This window comes from Ovis canadensis, chromosome 7, assembly GCF_042477335.2.
Source record: "Ovis canadensis isolate MfBH-ARS-UI-01 breed Bighorn chromosome 7, ARS-UI_OviCan_v2, whole genome shotgun sequence".
Lineage (NCBI taxonomy): Eukaryota > Metazoa > Chordata > Mammalia > Artiodactyla > Bovidae > Ovis > Ovis canadensis.
In genome coordinates this window covers 102,693,471-102,716,174 of record NC_091251.1, presented here as the reverse complement: position 1 = coordinate 102,716,174, position 22,704 = coordinate 102,693,471, and the positions used below count along the sequence as shown (strand labels likewise).

Sequence of the window (22,704 nt, the reverse complement as noted above, 5' to 3'; positions counted from 1 at the left end):
ACATATATTCTTTTTCAGATGCTTCTCTATTATAGATATACAAGGCACTGAATATAGTTCCCTGTGCTATACAGTAGGTCCTTGTTGTCTATTTTATATATAGTAATGTGTATCTGACGGTCCTCAAATCCCACTTTATCTCTCCCTCCCCTTTCCCCTCTGGTAACCATAAGTTTATTTTCTAAGTTTTTGAATCAATTTCCATTTTGTAAATAAGTTCATTCATATGATTTTTTAGATTCCACACAAAGTGATATCATGTGATATTTGTCCTTTTCTCTCTGCCTGATTTCACTTAGTATGATAACCTCTAGGTATATCCGTGTTGCTGCAAATGCATTGCCTGGCTTTTAAAAAAAATTAATTAATTAATTTTTTAAATTGCAGGCTAATTTCTTTACAATATTGTAGTGGTTTTTCCCATACATTGACATGAATCAGCCATGGGTGTACATGTATCCCCCATCCTGGACCCCCCTCCTACCTCCCTCCCTACCCCATCCCTCAGCGTCATCCCAGTGCACCATCCCTGAGCACCCTGTCTCATGCATCGAACCTGGACTGGTGATCTGTTTCACATATGATAATAACATACATGTTTCAGTGCTATTCTCTCAAGTCATCCCACCCTCACCTTTTCCCAGAGTCCAAAAGCCTGGCTTTTAGAAGAACTCACAGATGCAGGAATGGGAAGAATAGATAGAATGCTATCTCCAGAGGGTACCAAGTACCAAGATAGAGGAGGCCTGAACAAATGTATATGCAGAGAAAAGAAAAACAAAAACGAGCGAAAAAAGAAAGGTCTGCAGTGTCAGAATGATGGGAGAAATATATTTGCTCTTAGTCAAAAGGCCAAGAAGCAATTGCTGGGGGAAATAAAAGGCTGATAATGGAATTTCCAGAAAGACACGGAAAATTTTCAAGTATCTTTTGAAATAACTGTAATTACATTCTAGTTCCTATTATATGCCGGCCTTTGTGCAAGGTGCTCTGGCGTCATTAATCAAGAGGACATTCTCCAGCATCTCTGAGATTATATAGTCCAGTCCAGAAGATGCAGACAAGACAATATACAAGTAAAATGGAGTGACAGAATGAGGAAACACACAGTGCTGAACTAGGTCTATGTAATTTAGACCTGAGAAAAGTCTAGAAACTAATGCCTAATTTATATCGTAAAGTTGATAGCATAGGATCTATGTCTGTTTTCCTTAGAACACTGTCTCCATCACCCTCTACAGCCCCTGAGATAATAAAATATCTGTAGAATGAATAACGTAGAAATTGAAAGATTGAGACTGCCTGGAAGTCTACATAATCCAAAAAAGCCTTCCCACTAGAACCACCTATAAATTCTGGGTAATACACAACAATTCGTTCAATGACTAGATAAACTCCCCTGGTATCAAGAGAGAATGGCAAACAGAATGGGAAGCCTCATGAGTGCTCTAGAAACAGGAACGTGACAATGGGGAAAGAATGGCCAGACTCAGTAACCTGGGAGCTTGACTTTTAATGCTGACACTGTCATAAGAACAGACCTTGGCACAAGTGAAGAGCACAGCTAGGATTAAGATGCTGCTATGATATTAATATTAGCAATGTAAGAAGGCTAGACACTTGGTAAAAAATGTGAGTCAGAAAAGATCTGCCCATTGGCCGGAATTTTATATCCCCTGTACACATTGTATATTAAAAAACACTCCTGAGAAGCTGGAATGCACCTACCCACAGATGTAGGCGTTTGAGTTAGCACTCGAACAGCTGCCTGGTTAAGGTATTACCCAAGTAGTGAAAGGAACACAAAATATGGGCCCAAGTGATGAAATCCCTGCCACTGCTGAGACAAACCAGTGCAGAGCTCCTGATAAAATGCATCCAGCTCACAGCCCAGGCTGCACAAGACTCTCAGTGACAGCTCTGCTGAAGGTCAGCTTATGGTCCAAAATTTAAAAATAAGGTTACAATTCACCACGAAAGAGCTAGGAGACCCAACAATTAGCAAATTGAGACCCCAAGAATTTCAGAAAATGGAGCAATCTCATAGTGGCAATAAAATGTTTGTTTAAAATAATTCAAAACATAAAGGATGTAACCATGAAAAGAATAGAGCAACATTAAAGAAGAACAGATGCCTGTAATATAACAGACATGAAAAATATATGTAATAATACTGAATGAATTAAACAGGAAAGTAGTCAGCAGAACAATGAAACAGAAGACAAAGCTATGAAAAACAGACAAGACGTGGCACAAAGAGATATCATGTTGGGAAACATTAAACAGAAGTTAAGACAGAAGAATGGAGGATGATCCAACATACATCCAAGAGGGCTTACAGAAGAAAAATAGAGAAAATGAGGGGAGACAATATTAAAGAGCAAATGACTGATAACTCTCATTTAAAATAGGGTGCGTTCAAAACAGATAAATAAAAGTTAAATAATAGCTATGTACATTCTAGTAAAACTGTTGACCACCAAATACAACAAGACCTTAAAAAGCAAACAGAAGTCACAGATTTAAAAAATTGCGGAAAGAATGACAATAGACTGATGGCAGATTTCTAACACCGACAATAGAAGGCAGAAGACAATAGAATTATATCTTGACCTATAGGTAGGGAGGGAAGGAAAAGATAGGCTAATGGTAGGGCTTTCACTGTTTGTATTATATTTTATTTATTTAAAATATAAAATATAAAGGAAAGAGCTGAAGCAAATGAGGTCAAATGTTCAGTTCAGTAGCTCAGTCGTGTCCGACTCTCTGCGACCCCATGAATTGCAGCACGCCAGGCCTCCCTGTCCATCACCAACTCCAGGAGTTCACTCAAACTGACATCCATCGAGTCGGTGATGCCATCCAGCCATCGCATCCTCTGTCGTCCCCTTCTCCTCCTGCCCCAAATCCCTCCCAGCATCAGAGTCTTTTCCAATGAGTCAACTCTTCGCATGAGGTGGCCAAAGTATTGGAGTTTCAGCTTCAGCATCAGTCCTTCCAATGAACACCCAGGACTGATCTCCTTTAGAATGGACTGGTTGGATCTCCTTGCAGTCCAAGGGACTCTCAAGAGTCTTCTCCAACACCACAGTTCAAAAGCATCAATTCTTCGGCGCTCAGCTTTCTTCACAGTCCAACTCTCATATCCATACATGACTACTGGAAAAACCATAGCCTTGACTAGAAGGACCTTTGTTGGCAAAGTAATGTCTCTGCTTTTCAATATGCTATCTAGGTTGGTCATAACTTTCCTTCCAAGGAGTAAGCGTCTTTTAATTTCATGGCTGCAATCACCATCTACAGTGATTTTGGAGCCCCCAAAAATAAAGTCTGACACTGTTTCCCCATCTATTTCCCATGAAGTGATGGGATCAGATGCCATGATCTTAGTTTTCTGAATGTTGAGCTTTAAGCCAACTTTTTCACTCTCCACTTTCACTTTCATCAAGAGGCTTTTTAGTTCTTCTTCACTTTCTGCCATAAGGGTGGTGTCATCTGCATATCTGAGGTTATTGATATTTCTCCCGGCAATCTTCATTCCAGCTTGTGCTTCTTCCAGCCCAGCATTTCTCATGATGTACTCTGAATGTTAGTTAAATAAGCAGGGTGACAATATACAGCCTTGACGTACTCCTTTTCCTATTTGGAACCAGTCTGTTCCATGTCCAGTTCTAACTGTTGCTTCCTGACCTGCATATAGGTTTCTCAAGAGGCAGGTCAGGTGGTCTGGTACTCCCATCTCTTTCAGAATTTTCCACAGTTTATTATCAGGGGCGGTGGCCGAGAGGACCCTCCACACGCCTGAGGTCAGGGGCAGGGGCCAAGAGGAGCTACCCCTCGTCCAAGGAGTGGTGTCTGTGCAGGCGCAGGAAGACCGAGAGGAGCTACTCCATGTTCAAGGTCAGGAGGGGCGGCCGTGAGGAGATACCCCTCGTCCAAAGTCAAATGTTAACTTCTGGTTAATCTTGATAATAATACATAGCTATCTGGATTGCTAATTTTTGTCCTTTTATATAGACAACTTATAATTTTAAAAAGTAAAGGATGATAAGAGTTAATCAGAAGAAAAACAGGAGTGGAGATAAAGAATGTTCCAGTAAGAAGAAATAGCCTGTGCAAAAATGCCCAGGAGCAACAGAGTGCATACACATTCTAGAATATAAAAGTAAAGAAAAGTGATGGAAATAACAGAAGTGACTGAGATGGAGGGAAACTCTCAAGAGAGCTGCCTGAAAAGAGAAGAGGGCCAGATCACACAGGTTTCACAAACCATGTAAAGAGTCTGAAATTTCCCCCGAGAGAACTGGAAGGCAATAATGTATTTTAAACAGGGAATGGAGACCCCACCCATAGTACATTTTAGATTCATCACTCTGACTGCTGTGTTTAATAAAGACAGAAGCATCTCCATTTATAATGTTCAGGTGGAAAACAACGGTAGTGGTGTGAATTTGCATGGCAATAACACAAATGAAATGGAACAGATCCAAGAGCTACTTATATTGGTCATGATTGTGGATTTGATATCAGGGATGTGTGAAAAGACAGTATCAAGGATACTATTATACAGAGTCTGTTTTGAGCATCTGGGTAAATGGTGATCCACTCACTGAAATAAGCAGAGTGTTTTGATTAAGAAGATAATGAGGTCACTTTTGGAAATACTAAATGTTAGGACTCAGTAGGATATCTAACAGGTATTTAGATGATACAGATCTAATGCTCAGAAAATAGACCCAGCCCAAATATCTGAAATTGCAATTCATTAGCTTGCTCCTTGGAAGAAAAGCTATAACAAACCTAGCTCAGTTCAGTTCAGTCGCTCAGTTGTGTCCGACTCTTTGCGACCCCATGAATCTCAGCATGCCAGGCCTCCCTGTCCGTCACCAACTCCAGGAGTTCACTCAGACTCACGTCCATCCAGTCAGTGATGTCATCCAGCCATCTCATCCTCTGTCATCCCCTTCTCCTCCTGCCCCCAATCCCTCCCAGCATCAGAGTCTTTTCCAATGAGTCAACTCTTCCCATGAGGTGGCCAAAGTACTGGAGTTTCAGCTTTAGCATCATTCCTTCCAAAGAAATCCCAGGGCTGGTCTCCTTCAGAATGGACTGGTTGGATCTCCTTTCAGTCCAAAGGACTCTCAAGAGTCTTCTCCAACACCACAGTTCAAAAGCATCAATTCTTCAGCGCTCAGCCTTCTTCACAGTCCAGCTCTCACATCCATACATGACCACTGGAAAAACCATAGCCTTGACTAGACAGACCTTAGTCGGCAAAGTAATGTCTCTGCTTTTGAATATGCTATCTAGGTTGGTAGCATATTAAAATGCAGAGAAATAACTTTGCCGACAAAGTATAGTCAAAGCTATGGTTTTTCCAGTAGTCACATAAGGATGTGAGAGCTGGACCATAAAGAAAGCTGAGCACTGAAGAATCAATGCTTTTGAACTGTGGTGTTGGAGAAGATTCTTGAGAGTCCCTTGGACTGCAAGGAGATCCAACCAGTCCATCCTATAGGAAATCAGTCCTGAATATTCACTGGACGGACTGGTACTGAAGCTGAAGCTCCAGTACTTTGGCCACCTGATGCGAAGAGGTGACTCATTTGAAAAGACCCTGATGCTGGGAAAGATTGAAGGCAGGAGGAGAAGGGGATGACAGAGGATAAAATGGTTGGATGCCATCACTGACTCAATGGACATGAATTTGAGCAAACTCCAGGAGATAGCAAAGGACAGGGAAGCCTGCCATGCTGCAGTTTATGGGGATGCAAAGAGTCAGACCCGAGTTAGCGACTGAACAAGCATCTCATTCTATATGTGAATTGGGGTGGACCAGATAGGGGAAGTGAGGTCTGACAAGAGAACTTAATAAATGACAGTGTTTGAGTGATGGGTAGAAAAAGAGAGGCTGGTAAAGAAAGCCAAGGATGTACAAACAGAAAAGATGAAAGAGGAAAGTGAATGTGGCCGGCATGGAGACAGACCCCTCCAATCACCCTGGAAGAAACAGCTTTCGCTTTAGTTGTCAAGAGGAAATCAGCTGCCAGCCTCAACTACAGCACGTGCAGGGTTTGTCACAGAGGTTGAAGCACACTACTGTGCTTTCCATGGGAAGCCCAGCGCCAGTGACTGAGCATGGCAGGGGCACTAGAAGCTGCCCTTTCCACCGAACATGGGACTCCTCCAACAGGCAGTGCTCGCTCGAGAGCTCCTCATGGGAATAAAATCATCTGATCAATTGACAGGAGCCTGTCTTTGTCACTGGCCACCCCAGAGCTAGCATAAATGGAACATAACAGTCACAACAGAGACTCCATCCCAATACCATAGACCCCCCCCCTTATCAAGGCTGATCTGGCTACTACAAACAGTGAAAGTCCAATTGGTTATTAAAAGAAACCAATGTGTCATTATTACTTTATAGCACCACACGCCCACTTGGTGACAAGTTAATCACGTTGAGCCCTTTCTTCCTAGAAGGACCAGTGGTTTGTTGTCATAAAAGTGGACATAATTGGTCACTGTTCACCTTTCCTGCCTCTAGAGCCTCAGCCAGCACCACTCTCTGAGAAATTTCAAACTGTCTGATCCACAGGCATAGAATCTCATACCACAGAGCATCTGACCATGAGACCTGCTTCAGAGAGGAGGAGATGGGGGATGCTGAGCCCATGTCACAGGATCCACTGGCCGTATCAAGCATCCTCTTATCTGGAAATAATTGAGTTTACAGAACAATGGAATAGCTTTCCAAAAGCACAACTGAAGTGTCCCCTGGTAGGCAATCCTCTGCATGAAGGCTCACCATTATGCAGGGTGCGTATTAGGATATCGTGTCCCATTAGGATACTGTGCCCCCCAACTTGTTCAATGTCTCAGTATCTGCCCTCATTGTGCAACAGTAGCCTGACCTTCAGGGATGATCAGAGAGCCACTCTGAGGCACCAGGCAAGCAGAGTGCGAAGTGGAGGAATCCAAGGGTAATGTCATCACTGACAAATGCCACCAAACGTTCAGCCCAGGGAAGGCTCTAAAAATGTCCACTGAATTTCACAACCAAGGTTGTTAGTGAATTTGGCAAAGAAATTTTTCAGTTGAGCAATAGGGGCAGAAGCCAGATTGCACTAAGCTAAAGAGTGAATGGAGAAGCCTGGTCGGCTGCAGTCCATGGGGTCGCTAAGAGTCGGACACGACTGAGCAACTTCGCTTTCACTTTTCACTTTCATGCATTGGAGAAGGCAATGGCAACCCACTCCAGTGTTCTTGCCTAGAGAATCCCAGGGACAGGGGAGCCTGCTGGGCTGCCGTCTATGGGGTCGCACAGAGTCGGATACGACTGAAGCGACTTAGCAACAGCAGCAGCAAAGAGTGAATGGGAAGTAAAACTATCGAGAGAGCAACTTGAGAAAACTCTATGACTGCTCTGCTGTGAAGGGAAGGAGACCAGGAAGTAAGAATGATAGATGGACTAAGATGTAAGAACCATAGAGGAATGTTTTTTAGGAGATAGAGACTCAAGTGTGTTTAGATAGCAGTGGAAAGAATCTGGGAGAGCTAGAGAGAGGGGAGAAGTCTAGGATGAAGAGACCAGCGGGCAAAGGAAACAGGAGGGAAGATTCCTCTTCCATTGTTGTGAGAGTGGAGGAGGTGGATGCTTATAAATGAAGGACTTGCTGTCACTTTGTTTTTGTAGTCTGATTCCCCCAACATCCTTATATGATACATCTGTGTTCCTAAATATTTGATGAGCGTGGTGGTGGTGGGTTAGTCACTAAGCCATGTCCGACTCTTGCAGCCCCATGGACTGTAGCCCTCTAGGCTCCTCTGTCCATGGGATTCTCCAGGCAAGAACACTGGAGTGGGTTGCCATTCCCTTCTCCATTTGATAAGCATAACCCCCCTGTATTCTTACTCCGCTGAAGAAGAAAGATCGTCCTTGAGAAGTGAAGAGCCCCCTGAACACTTGAACAGTTACTTCCCTGGTCTTCCCACCAGTTCTTCAAGGTAGGACAGAGCCATTCCTTGGCTTTCATTTCACAGATACACACGGGGAGACACAGAAAGATTAAGTGCCTTGCTGAAACGTTCACGACTCACTGAAGGTCTCCTGACTTTTGATCTCCCTTTCTGTTGACCACCCTGACTATAGAGCCCTGTCACATAGTCTTACAAGCATTTCCTTATTGCATAGACACCTCCATCTTCTACTCTTCACAAAGACTTTTAGCTGATACAACTTTAACCACGATATTTTCCCCTCCCTACTTTGTTGCTATTGACATTGAAGATATTGGATACAGTACACAAAGAAAGCATAGCCCCTCCAAGTCCTTTTATTTATGTATTTATTAATTTTTTGGTCATGAGATATACATTTTCTATAAAGTGCTGTTTCTAAAGAGTAAAAGGGGAGACTTCCCTGGTGGTCCAAGGGTTAAGAATCCACCTTGCAGTGCAGGGCTACAGGTTCGATCCCTGATTGGGGAGATAAGACCCCATATGCTGGAGACCAACTGAGCCTGTGTGTCGTATGCTGCAGCCAAATATATAAATATAACACCAACAACAAACGAGTAAAACAAACCAGAACTTCCATTGTCACACAGAACTGAATCAGACCAAAACCTTAATGGATTCTTCCGTGCTTCGTAGAGCACATTTCAGAACTTCTGGCTTTGTTGTTTTAGATTCCAGGGACTGAGGATGGTTTTGAAATGGCAACTTGGTTATGCTACATAAGAAGGCCAGCCAAGCATTAAATAGGGGCATCTGGAGAGTCTGGAAATAATAACAGTTCTTTTTAGCCAAACTCTGACACAGAACAGATAAACCTTTGTTAGAGATTTACGAGCCGTACTGGGACAGAGACCCTCCCAGCTAGAGCTGTGGTCACTTTACCCTCCTCACAGTAACTCCTAGGGGATGAATAGCTCTGGAAGAAGATGAGAAATCTTGTAAATCTGGAGAGTGCCCCTTTTGCACAGTGCACACTTGTTTTTGCTCTTCTTAATAAAGCTGCACAGCCCTCAAGCTGAACAGCTGGTGGATGGTCCCTGCATGGAAGCTTGCCCTTCCCAAGTCAATATCATGCCCACATCGAGGCTTAAATCAGGCCAGATCTCACAGCCTCTCGGACCCACTACTGCTGCGGTGAAAACAGGTAACGTGTGATCCAGGCTTTACTCTGGCTGACCAGGTATTGCACATGCATGCCACCAGCATGACGTCACGTGATCCTCACAGTCACTCCGTGATGTGCATGGGGCTAGCTCGCCTTGCTAGCTTGTACATCGAGTGAGCTGAATCTCCCTCACAGTGAGTTGGTGGAGGGTTGTTATGTATTTATGCCCGTGCTGGGTCTTCATCACTGCCTGTGGGCTTTCTGTAGTTGTGGCAAGCGGGAGCTATTCTCTAGTTGCAGTGATCAGGCTTCAAATTGCGGGGGCTTCTCCTGTTGCAGAGCAAGGGATCTAGGCATGTGGGCTCAACAGTCGTGATACACAGGCTTAGTTGCCCAGCAGCATGTGGGATCTTAGTTCCCAGACCAGGGATTGAACCCATGTCCCCCACACTGATGGGCGGATTTCCAACTGCAGGACCGCTGGGAGAATCCCTGCAGAGCTAGGATTTGACCACACATCTTCTGCCTCCAAGTCCAGAGTGGGTTGGGAAGAAACAGCTGAGAAGTAAGCTCTGATAAACATAAGAGGAAGAATAATTTACTTCTCTCATATAACCTTTTTTATTCTCATCAAGTTTTCTTTCTTGGCATGTCGGTTAAATGTTTAATAGAGGCAGAGAATATAAGAAACACCATTACAAATGGGGTATTGTTTGAGTTCTGCAGTTTCCCTATAACAAAGAAAAGTCCTTAGCGTAAATCCTGGCTCTTAAAAGAGAGAGTGAGAGTTAAGGATAACGGCTCATGCATTGCTATTAAGTCACCTCTTTGTCCAAGTGTGGACTGAGATCACCACGAGATCCAGAAGGGACAGGAACATGGTGTTCCTCACCCAACTGGCTAGAAATAGCCTCACTCACAGGATGGGGATTCTTAAGACCTTTTGACATGGCAAAGTAGTTCTGAAGCTCTAAGTCTCTGAGAATAAGTATGAACATTTTTGGTGCTCGGATCATTATATCTAAGGTGCAAGGCATTTGGACAAAAGTGGGGGGGCTCTTTATACCAGTGTGTTAGAAATGAATGTGCCTAAAAAACCCTGAGAGCAAACAAAGCTTGGCCTTTTATACCCACTTCCCCGCCCCGGCCCACTCGTCTGATCACCCACGTTCTTTCTGTCCCTACAATGCCGATGGAACATGTAACCATTATATTCAGTAAAAGAAGCCAGACACAAAGGTCACATGTCATATGATCCCATTTACATAATCTGTTTAGAAAAGGTAAATCCATCCCCAGAGACAGAGAGCAAATTAATGGTTGCCAGGGGCTATGGAGAGAGCAGGAACAGGGGTTGATCAGTACAGATTGCCTTGAGAGATGATGAGAGTTTGGAACTAGCGGTGATGGCTGTAAACACTATGAATACGCTAAATACCACTAAATGGTGCAGTGTATGAGTTTCACATCAAGGCAGGCAGGTGGGGGGAGGGGAAGTGATAGAAAAGGACCAGATGCAGGACATTAACTACAGAATAGTGGAGAGAGCCTTGGATTTAGAGTTAGGAGACCTGTGTTTGAATACTCTCTTTCACTTATACGTGTTGTGACATAAAAGAGAGGTGACATTTCTTAAGTCTCCGATTCCTTGTCTAAAGTAGTCATACAACTACCTCACACGGCTACTGTGAGTCCTAAACGAGATACAGGATGTGAAAACACGTAGTTTCCGGCTGGACACGGAGCTGACACACAGAACATCACGTAACACAAGAAAACAATGTAACAGTGATGGGCTTTTTAAGGCAGGACAGAAAACCCACTGAATTCATATTATAGCTCAAACTGTTAGGGCATGTAACTTGGATTAATAAACCATAGTGGATAAAAATCTTGACTATTTTCAGAAGTCTTCTCTGAAAGACTAGATGTTTTTGAAACAAGTTTTATGGCATTGAGGCATTAATTTAACCCTAAAAATGACTGTTACAGCCAATTCTTCACTCTAGTGCTGTGTTTGAATAATATCGAGTTACTCTATCTCATCAGTTTAAGATGCACATTAAAAAGAAAACTTTAATATTGCTGAAACCAGGAGATCAAAAGAGATCCACTGATCAAAAGAGAGGCTGATCACCCTAAGGAAATCTCTACAGTGCCACCCTAGAGGAGATTCTCAACAACCAGTGGACAAGATGACTCCTTCTATGGATGCCAACCAGTGCCGATGCAAAGGACATGATCAAAAGAGAGGCTGGATCACCCTAAGGAAATTTCTACAGTGCCACCCTAGAGGAGATTCTCAACAACCAGTGGACAAGATGACTCCTTCTATGGATGCCAACCAGTGCCGATGCAAAGGACATGAGTGAAACATCCATGGTGATAGGGATTAAAGCCAAAGAAGGGCTCCTTCTCATCAAAGCTAGTCAAGATACCGCCTCTGTCAATGCCTGACCTGCTGACAGCAGAGCCTTATGCTGTACCATTAATAAGGCAAATTTGCTCAGAAAACAGCCAGCCACTTGCTGCCAGTTTGGTTACATTGGACCCTTTCCCTGCTGTAGAAAGTAGTGATTCATTTTAAAAAGAATCTTTATGTTGGATTTGGGTTTGCCTTCCCTGACCTCAATGCCTCCACCAGGGCCACTATTCAAGGGCTTATAAAGTTCTTGATCTACCACTATGAAATCCTGCAACTGGTACAACACTGCAACACAACATTCAACCAAGAGACACATTTCATGGCTGAGAAGGCACAACAAAGAGAACACGACCGCCACCTACTGATTCTACCATGTAACTCATCAGGCAGAGCGGATTGCCTAATAAAATGAGGGGCTGACCCATTAAAGGCTCAGCTAGTGAGGCACAGGGGAGCCTGGTGTGCTGCAGTCCATGGGGTTGCAAAGAGTCAGACACGACACAGCGACTGAACAACAAGGTCGCAACTCAGAGGCTAAGTCCTGCATGGTTGAGGGTCTGACCTAATGAAGTATATACGCACACTGAACCAACAGCTGTATGCTCTCGTGTTCTTTAAAGCTAGAATACCTGGGTCTGAAGAGCTAGGGCTGTTGGTAGGACTGGCCCTTCTCACCATCACCATAGTGACCTACTTCCGGAATTGGAACTTCTCAGTTCCTGTGAGATTAGAGGTCCTCGTTCCTGGATGGACAGATTACTTGCATCAAGTAAAACACAGTGTTCCTGATGCTATAATAACCACCTAGTCATTTGGGCTCCTCATCCCAGTGTATAAATAAGAACATAAAGGATTTTCTCTACTGATGGGAGTAATAGAACTGTGAGAAGGTAGGTGGCTGCTACGCACTACATTAACCGCTGCAAGGGGTATGTCTAGAACCCAGGACTTTCACTGGGACATATCTTGGTTCTTCCGCGGCCAGTGATAATTATGAATGAGAAAAGTCAGTGACTGTAGTTGATGAGGGCAAGGCGACTAAGGGTTTAGAACCTCTGGAGGTGCAAGTCTGGGTCTTCCCACCAGCCCTTCACTCCAGCCAGTCTTGCCCTTTCTCTCCAAAGGTGAGAGAAATCTAGAACTGGAGTTGCAGAGAGATGAGAACTCTCAATTATAAACTTGGGATCAAACGCAACAGAGGAGACTTCCACTCGTGTCAGAAACCCTCTTGCATTGTTTTTGTAAAGACTGCGTCTTGAAGGGAGCTCAGCGACTGGTTGGACTTGTATATCCCTCTCTCTCAGAAAAGAAGTAAGAGTATCTTATTTGAACAAAACTGAAGATCACATGTTTTAGTCTGGGAGCAGGATATGATGGGAAGCTCTGAATGGCGCAGAGTGAACTACGCTGGAGACCTCTTATACATCACTTGAGATCCTCTCAGCCTCCTCGTCTAGCAATGCTGCAGACAAGAGTTCGTGCAAAAGTCAACTAGCTTCCTCCAGGTGCACCATGACACTAACGCATCTCAGCTCTGTATCACAGAGCTCTGTATCACAGAGCTCTGTATCCTCTTGCCTTCCACCCTGGGGCTTTTCTGTTAATATAATATCTGGAAACCCTTTTATCATCCATGCACAAGAAACCCAGAAGCTTGGTGAGTTGAACACCCTGACCTACGGGGGATTTTTGTTTTTTTCCTTGTAATTTGGAAGGAGTTTAAAAATCCTTACTAGCTTCCTATCATTCAGAAAACAGCACATATAAATACTATATACATGTTGGTGTGTACAGGCTTCTCTGGTGGCTCAGCAGTAAAGAATCCGCCTGCCAATGTAAGAAACACAGGCTAGATCCCTGGGTTGGGAAGATCCCCTGGAAAGTGCAATGGATAAAGGAAAGGATAGCTTTTAAAATCTTTTTTCTCTCTTTTTAACCATCTGACTCTCAAATTCAAGCAATCTGCTTCTTTTGAAAAATCTTAAGCAAATAATTTAGGCTTTCCAGGGGGCACCAGTGGTAAAGAACCCACCTGCTAATGCAGGAGACATAGAGATGCAGGTTCAATCCCCGGGTCGGGAAGATCCCCTGGAGGAGGGCACAGCACCCTACTCCAGTATTCTGGCCTGGGAAATCCCATGGACAGAGGAGCCTGGCGGGCTACAGTCCATGGGGTCACAAAAGAGTCAGACACAACTTAGTGACTAAACAGCAATTGTGTGTGTGTATATGTAATAATGACACATAATATACATAAGTGCAACAATGATCTGCTCCTCTGTGATTGCTCTGGTCTCATTTCCTACAACCCACTCTCCTTCAGCCACATTTTTCTCCTTGCTACTTCTTAAACATCCTATGCATGTTCTTCTCACGTCCCCTCTGACTCTGGGTCTCTGCATGTATTCAGAATCTTTCCTCCCCTAGATATCAGCCTGGCTTAAGTTTTTTTTTTTTTTTTTTTTTGGATCCTTCCGATCTTTATCTAAATGTCCCCTTCTCGATAGAGCCTTGGCTAACCATTTAAAATGTAACTTCCAGCATTCCTTCTCCCTCTTCCTTAATCTTTCTCCATTACACTGATCACTACCTGACAGTCTACATGTTTTCCTTACTTATTTATTAAGCTGTTTTTGATGACTACTTTTCCTGCTAGAATGTAAGATCAAGGGGGTCATTTATTATCTATCTCCAATGCCTAGAATGGTACTTGCATATAAAAAGTGATCAGTGGAAAAAGAAAGGAAGGAAGAATAACCAACCAGAACGACATGCCATTTATCCAGAAGTAAGATTTCTGGCTATCCCAAATCTCTGGAGCATGGCCATGAAGCCAGAAATAACCGAAAAGGATGTTGAGAGGGAAACCGAACGGTCAGCCAGCCCACTGAGGACTTTGCCATGGGAAAGCCCCCCAGTTACCCTCTCCCTTTAAAGTCTGTTTATTCGCATGTCCACCTCCTTTCCCCAGAGTTTGCCTTCTAGTTTTTCAGCTCACAAAAAGACTGAAATAACAAAATATAAGTAGCACCTGGCAATAAGAAGAGGCAATTTCAATCCCCTAATTGGAGTTGAGTAATCATGATAACACTCGGGTGTGGGTAAAATTAAGCTAATGCTTGCAAAATGTAAGCCAAGAGCTTCGTGTATCATATAAACACAGGGATTGTGTTTTTGAAAGAAAAAATTGGGACACAGTGATCTCTTCCCAGGTGCAAAATGGGTGTGGGGAGTTTAGTTAAGACGACGATGAAATATTTGAATTTCTGGACTATTCTGATGGTAAAAAAAAAATCTAGGGCATATTTACATGTCACTACATGTAAGACAGTAACATTTATAAGATGCTTGAAAAATCACAAATGCCTGCTTGTAATTTTAAGAACAGAATTGTTTTGAACATTTCTGGAACACTCTAAATGTCCTTAAAGATTCATACAAAAATGAAGCAAAGTATGTAGTGTCTAAGTGGAACCTTTTAAAATCCAATGTGTAGCTTTGAACAAATGGGACCACTTTGTTCATACTTGAAATTCTCTTCAAGGATCTTTTTAATTGCAGTAAAGAAAGGCCAAAGATGAAAGAAACACTCCCCAGCTTCAGTGAAAATGGAAACACGGTCAGTGTGGAGGATTTAATGTCAGATATGAAGCCTAGATTCTTACAAAATCTGGTTTTAAACTATTGAAGAATAACTACATTCAGTGAACTTTTAGCCTATTCAAAGGACAGGCTAAGTGTGAGGCATCAGAAAGTAACCACAATAATGTATTTTGGAGAAATATATCACCTCCAAATGCCAGTAAGTTTTAAAAATATATATATTTCAGCATTCTTTGCAGTAAAATATTTATAACAAAAAGAGTTTTAGTTAACACAAAATGTATACCTAGGTTCGCACAAAAATCCCAAATTATGTCCAAATAGAATTTCTTTGGTAATTTGGCTATTTGTCTTATTTGAACTCAGCCTGTTGGGATGCATAAGAGATTGGTCTTGCGATTCCAATTTAAAATGTTTTATTGAGTAATTTATTTCAACCTGTGATTTAAGTTGAAGAGAAAATTATTTTTTTGTACTGAGTTTACTTGTCAGTGCCTCCTATGAGCCAGTAACTGTTCTCAGCATTTTATACACATTGCAGGGGAAGGCTGTGCTTCAGGGGCAAATTATGCATTGATTCAGAGCACATTCTTCTACGATTCTGAGTGTGATTCAACAAGAACTATTTTACAACTCTGTAGGTTGTAGATAAGTGACAACAGTGCAAAGGATTTTGTCTGTAGACACACAAATTCTGTCTGTTAGAGCTTTAGTTGACTCTACAAAGGAAGTTAGTTTTGCCACCAAAAGTGGGAGAGGGGAACCGCCTCCCTCTTCTTACCCCCAGCAGCTAGGACGTTAGCAGGGAGCCTCTGCCAGACGACCAGATGCTCTCATATAGGATATCACTCTCTGGCCAGAGATTCAAAGAGGCAGGGACAATGGAGAGATGACTGATGGTGGCACACGGAGAGTGTAGCGGCTATACAACCAGTGGCCCAGAACTACAGACGCCCTGTAGTTGCGACTGTGGTCTTGCCCATGGAGCGGTTCCCGCCAGATGGTTGGCGGTGGCTCCGACTTCCTGCCTGCCGCGTGCCTTAGCCTATTTTCAAAGCCTGATTCTACAATGATTCTGTAAATTATATGGAATTCTTTCAAAATTTTTCTTTTCTCCTTAAGCTAGACAGAGTGGGTTTTCAGTTTCTTACCAAAGAAAACCTTGACTATACCCACACACAGAGAATAACAGAGAATAAATCACGGAGCCTGGAGGTGTGGGGTGATGCTGCCTTTATAAGACGCATAGTATTGATCCTTCCTCGGGTGCTGAAGCAGAGGGTTTTGCTTTAGGTTGGGAACCAAGTGTTATTCAGGTTATGACCACTAATTGGGACTAAAATAATTGTGCAATGTAGACTTAACCCACATGTCCCTGAGGGTAGAACAGGTGTGACTCGAAGATATTTGAGATTATTTCAGGTGGCGTGTCCACGTGGCATTAAATAATAGTGAATCACACAGGGAGAAAGTGATTCCCTTTTCCACTGTCTTTCAGTCCTCCTGATATCAAGAAGGACACCATGGTGGATTGGTATCTCTTTGCTATTTCTTGAACACCTATTACTCTTCCTTTATAACAAAGAGAAAGCCACCCGAGGCTCACAGCATTCACAGATAACAGTATTGAGCTAGAATAGAATTGCATTTTGTTTTTGCGGTATTCAGTCTTCCCCTGGTAGCTCAGACGGTAAAGCGTCTGCCTACAATGTGGGAGACCTCGGTTAGATCCCTGGGTCGGGAATATCCCCTGGAGAAAGAAATGGCAACCCACTTCAGTATTCATGCCTGGAAAATCCCATGGACCAAGGAGCCTGGTGGGCTACAGTCCATCGGGTCACAAAGAGTCGGACACGACTGAGTGACTTCACTTCACTGTTTGGAGCAAGTCATGCGAATTTCCAGTTATATTCACAACATAAGCCTTCTAAACAGATTTCTTTTAATTAAAGAGGTGAGTCAGCCTAAAAATATTGAGTAAATCACATCACAGGTAGAGCACAGATAAGGCAACACACTTGAAGATGGTGAGTTACTGTCTTCCCTTTAGAAAACACCAGGGATGACCACTAATTGGAGCCACAGATCCAGAATCCAAATGACTTAAAAACTAAAGCTCCTCCAAAACCCTGACTGAAGGCCGACAAGTATGTGATGGACAAACCGTTATGCCACTGAAGCGCTGGACTCTGGAAGGCAAAAGATAGAGGGGGTGGAGGCAGTGATTGTCCCCATCACAAAACAAAAAGCAGGTGGGTCAACAGGGCAAGGCAAGGTAAAGCAGCATTTTCCTCAGGAAAAATCCACACAAACCCAGAACAGACATCTAAACCCATCCACCTCCTCATCCAGAGAAGACGGTCTCACATCAACATTTAAATTCAAAATTTTATTCTGCTTGCTTCATTTAAGTTAAGGAACATCATTTAAGTCAGTTGGAAGGAGCAAGTTTTTCAAACCACCTGTACATAAAGGTTCTAGAATGTTCCACCGTGGAGTAGGTATGTCAGCTGTCCTTCACTAGCCACCTAGTGAGAACCACTGTTATAAAGGGAGGGTACGATGCCCACTGGGGCAGGGGTGAAGTGGGAGAAACGATTTAGAACCACTGCTTCGGTGACAACACAGATGGTATAACTTCCGTCCAGACCACCCGGCAGGTGTGTGGATGGTGAGGAAGGAGGCCATGTCTTTACCTTTCAGCACCATGCTATGTGGATAGAAGACAGCTTCAGGAAAAACTGCTCTTGGCACCAGGGTAATTTGCAACATGGCTAAGTGGTGGTTAAACAGCATCTACATTTGAAAATAGGGGTTACCACCAGATTCGGTTTTTAATGACGAGGATCTGGTCTGTTCCACCAGGGAAAGCCTTCTTTCTATGATGAACCTTGGATGTGGTCTTTCTTTTCCACCCTCCCTCCCATCTCCTGCCTCTTCCTTTCCTTCTCCTTTCTTCCCTTGTTTTCTTTTGTTCCTAACTTCCTATTTTTCTGAGTGACTGCATATTTCTCAGGCCAACAGCCCCCAGGGTTATGTGTGGTTTACTGGACATCTCATACTTTCAGACTTCTTTTTGCAAAGCCTCACGACCATACTGAGTAGAAAGAGCTGGTGGGGTGAGACCCACTTTCCACCACCAACAGGGGCTCCAGGGTGTAGCTCTGTGGTGTTCTACACCCTGGTACCACCGCTTACCAGCTGTGTGACACCAAGCCAACTGCTTCATCTCTCTTGTACCTCAGTGTTCTCATCTATACAATGAGAGTAATAAAATCACCTGCTCAACTGGATTTTGTGAGGATTCAGCAAATGAGTTGGCATAAAGGATTGGACTGAGAACTGCCCATAAAGTACCGTTCTGTAATAAGCACTCTGTGAGTGCTGAGTTTTGCATATTTCACTTCTCTTATAAGCTTGCCTTTCACAAAAGAGTTCTGCTGCCCCCCAAAGATTTACAAATCATTTTGCTGCTTTTGCCCAGGGTTGTGGTCACCGTTTACGTTAGCAAACTATGTACCCCATACTTTTCATCCATTTTCTTTTCTTCATCTCATGATAACGTCAATCTTCAGAAGAGCGCCCCTCCTGCCTTGCTTCCTTCTATCTTCCCATCGTTGTGAAGGTCAGACTCTCCCCACCACCGTCTTTATCCAGGGAGTCAGTGGATTCAGACGGACTGGTCTCATTGCAGACTATTCTTATCGCAACACAGGCATCAGAAAGAACCTGAAGGAAACGTGCGTCCTCCCACGTAAATTATCTCACCTAATTTCACAGTTAGCCACAGAAGGGGGAAGAGACGTATCTTCCAATTCCCATTCCATTGCTCCTTCTCCAATATTACCTTTCTCCTCGTTGTTTGGGGGAAATTGAACAGAATGACTCCCACTTCCCTTCCACGGCTAGAGCCACCCTGCTCTTCAATGACTCTTGAAACCCTGCTCCCTTGAAAGAAATCTCTGAAGACGTGATGCCTCTGGTCTCCATCCCCCTACCCCCACTGCCACACACACACACAGTGGACAGTCTGAGACCAGTGTATCTGTTTGTTCATTCACCTAACAAGCTTTGTTTTTTGAGCATTAAAGCAGTTCTAGAGTTGAATGGGGCTTCCCTGGTGTCTCAGTGGTCAAGAATCCTCTTGCCAAGCAGGAGATGGGGGTTTGATCCCTGGGTCAGGAAGATCCCCTGGAGAAGGAAATGGCAACCCACTCCAGTATTCTGGTCTGGGAAATCCCATGGAGAGAGGAGCCTGGTGGGCTATTAGTCCATGGGGTCACAAAAGACTCAGACGTGACTTAGCAACTAAACAACAATAACAAAGGCTGAAAGACAGGGTCCCTGGGTTAGACAAGTTCATTTTCTGCTAAGACAGGCACTCAAAGGGATAACAAGTTACAGAAAACCTGTGTGTTGGGGGGAGGCTGGAGTTCACGTGCAGGATGCTGTCAAAGGAAAAGAGCTCACTGAGCCTAGGAGTCGTTGGCCAGGAGAGGCTTCCCGGAGGGAGTTAACCCCCAATCTGGACCTTGGAGTAGGAATCAGCCAGGTGAGGAAAAGAGAAAAGTCACTTTAGGCAGAGGACTAGAATGCAGAAGGAAAGGCAAAAGCAGCTTGCAGGAGCAAAGGATTTGAGGGAAAGTTCCAGAAATTCTGCTCAATAGCAGAAACTCTTTCTACCCCTGAAGTGTGACAGACCATGGGCCACGAGGTCTGAAAGACTGGACTAGGTCTCAAAGGATCTTGTAGGCTGCACAAAAGAACTTTATCATGGGAGCTGCAAGGAGTCAATGCAAGGGTTCCACCAAAACATCAAGATGCTAAGAACAGCTTTTCTTCTGGGGTGGCAGCATGGGCAATGAAGCAATACTTGGAGGCTGCACACAAGTACATACTTGTGCTGAAACGTTCATAACCTACTGCTAACTGCTGGAGGGAATTTTAAACACAACGTCACCATTGCTTTCCATTTATCTACCTGTGCTTACCGACCTTAACTGGGTTTAACCAGTTAAGTAAATAGGAAAACAAGATTGTCTTTACTATTCTTTCTTACCATTCTGTTTCTGATCACCCAAAAAAGTCTTCTTCCCTTGATTACATTCATCCTCTCAATTGTCATTGACTTAAATGTGTGTTAAGGAACAATGGGCTTCCCTTGTGGCTCAGACAGTAAAGAATCTGCCTGCAATTCAGGAGATCCAGCTTTGAGCCCTGGGTCGGGAAGATCCCTTGGAGAAGGGAATGGCAACCCATTCCAGAATTCTAGCCTGGAGAATTCCATGGTCAAAGAGCCTGAAGAGCCACAGTCCATGGGGTCCCAAAGAGTTGGACACGACTAAGCAACTAACTCTTTTACACTCAAAGCTTATTTAACATTAAGCTTCTAATTTGGTAACATTTAACATGCAGATAAAAATATACTATTTGGAATTTCATCTCTTTTTATCTTTACTGTGCTTACCCAAAAGGAGATTTCTGGATGTACTACATAAGTAGGTGTGGCTTCCCAGGCAGCTCAGTAGTAAAGAATCTGCCTGCCAATGCAGGAGATCTGGGTTTGGTCCCTGGGTTGAGAAGATCCCCTGGAGAAGGAAATGGCAACCCACTCCAATATTCCTGCCTGGAAAATTGCATGGACAGAGGAGCCTGGCGGGCTACAGTCCATGAGATTGCAAAAGAGCTGGATGCAACTTAGTGACTAAACAGCAACAATAAGAAGTGGGGAGTTCATCATTGAGTAACGCATATACTTCATGCAAACTGTAAAGGGTATTCCATACGGGCAGGTGTTCCATCTGTAGATTCAACTAACCCTGGATTGCATATACTCAAGGGTGGGGTACATGGCATTCCAGAAAGTTCCAAAAAGCATAACTTGAATATCCCCCACACTGGCAACTATTGACAGAGAATTTACATTGTTTTTTAACATTATTTATATAACATTTAGACTGTATTAGGTTTTACAAGTAATCTAGAGGTGTTCTAAAGTGTACAGGAGGATGTGCATAGGTGATATGCAAATACTTCACTCGAATATCCTTGGATTTTGGTATACACAGGGGTCCTGGAGCCAATGGCCGTGGATACTGAAAGATGACTGTAGTTTAAAAAGAGCCCTGATTAAATTCCATCAACTATTTGATGAATCAAGAAACCTACTAAGATAACTTCTCATCTAGAAAGACTATAAAAATTGAAACACTTTTTTTTAAAACAATTTTTCATCACCCAAAATGAGATCAAAAAGATCAGTTCTTGAGTTGTCAGCAAGCTCGTTTACATTTTAAGTAAAATTGAGATTCTGGCTGAGGCAAAGTGCAGAAAAACAACTCTCTTAGAAAGGACAACTGTCACTTTTCATCTTGTACTAAAGTTTTGTTAACTTCTGCGTTGTGAATAACTGGGGTATCATCAATACCATGTTTGGGTACTACACGTACAGACACACAGACACACACGCGCACAGACACACACACGCCCTCTGGCCTGTTCTCAAGCTCTTTTTACGCACTTCCAGCCTCCTTCCCCAGCTGCCTGGGACTCCTGGGTTCCCCCTCTCCTCCCCAGATACTCACAGGGTCTGCGTGCTGGGGGGTAAGCTAGGGATGCGCTGGATGTCCTTGCAGGTGACTCTGAAGTCGTCCTCCTGGCGGCATTCGCAGGGCGGAGACGGACACCTCTCCCCCCAGAGGCTGCTGGGCAGGACCAGAAGCAGCGCCAGCCGCAGGAGGGGCGTCGGCCGCATCGTCCTCGGGGCCCCAGGCTACCTCTGCGTGCTCCGCGATCGCCTCCCTCTCATCCCTCTGCGCCTCGAGCTCCTCGGGGCCAAGAGAGACGGCGCGGGGCGGGAGGGAGGAGGGCTCGATGGTCTGTGACTTCAGCACCAAGCCGGAGGCTGGAGAGGGCACCGAAGAGGCTGTTAAGGGCTCCGTCGCCCTGGCAACCCTGCGCCCAAACTAGCTCCCCGGCTTCGCTCTCAGCGCCCCTAGCCTCGTCTGTTCCCTGCCTCCCTCTGCCCTCCAACCTGCCCCGACGCGCTCCTCGCCTCGCCTTCCTCCCAAAAGCCTGGTTGGGACTTCCCCTCCTTTGCTGGTCCCTAAACCCAACGGGCCACCCCATTTTCCCGCGGCCCCCAGGGAACTGCCTCTCCGGATCCACGCGCACGCACCCTCTCTAAACGGAGAAAGTTCCAACGGAACGGACTGTCCTCCTGGGGACGACCCGGGTCCCGCAGAACTTCAGCTCTCCCTGGCCCAGGGTGCCTCTGCCCGAGGGTCCGAGGCAGGCACGCGTGGCCGGCCAGCCCGCGATGTTGCCGAGGCGCGCCTCTCGCGCAGGATCCTCGCGGGTCCCGCGGGGCGCGCGCTGACACTCGCGCAGATAGCCGCGGGGGCTGGCCTGGCGGCCGGCTCTCAGCTCGGCGCACGGCCGGGCAGGCGGTGGACTCTGGCGCCACCTGGTGGGCAGACCCCGGGACGGCGGAAACCGTTCAGTCCATTTCAGCCGCTCAGTCGTGTCCCACTCTGCGACCCCATGGACCTCA

At 44.5% G+C, this 22,704-nt stretch overlaps 1 protein-coding gene across 1 annotated transcript in view; it reads right to left on the bottom strand.

The window, feature by feature from the left end:
• TSHR (thyroid stimulating hormone receptor) overlaps window positions 1-21,906 on the bottom strand; it is a 133,574-nt gene extending 111,668 nt beyond the window's left edge. Inside the window, exon 1 of the mRNA XM_069595229.1 lies at window positions 21,737-21,906. Coding sequence (XP_069451330.1) covers window positions 21,737-21,906 — 170 coding nt within the window. The remainder of the gene's footprint in view (window positions 1-21,736) is intronic.
• Between the last annotated feature and the right edge of the window lie 798 nt (window positions 21,907-22,704).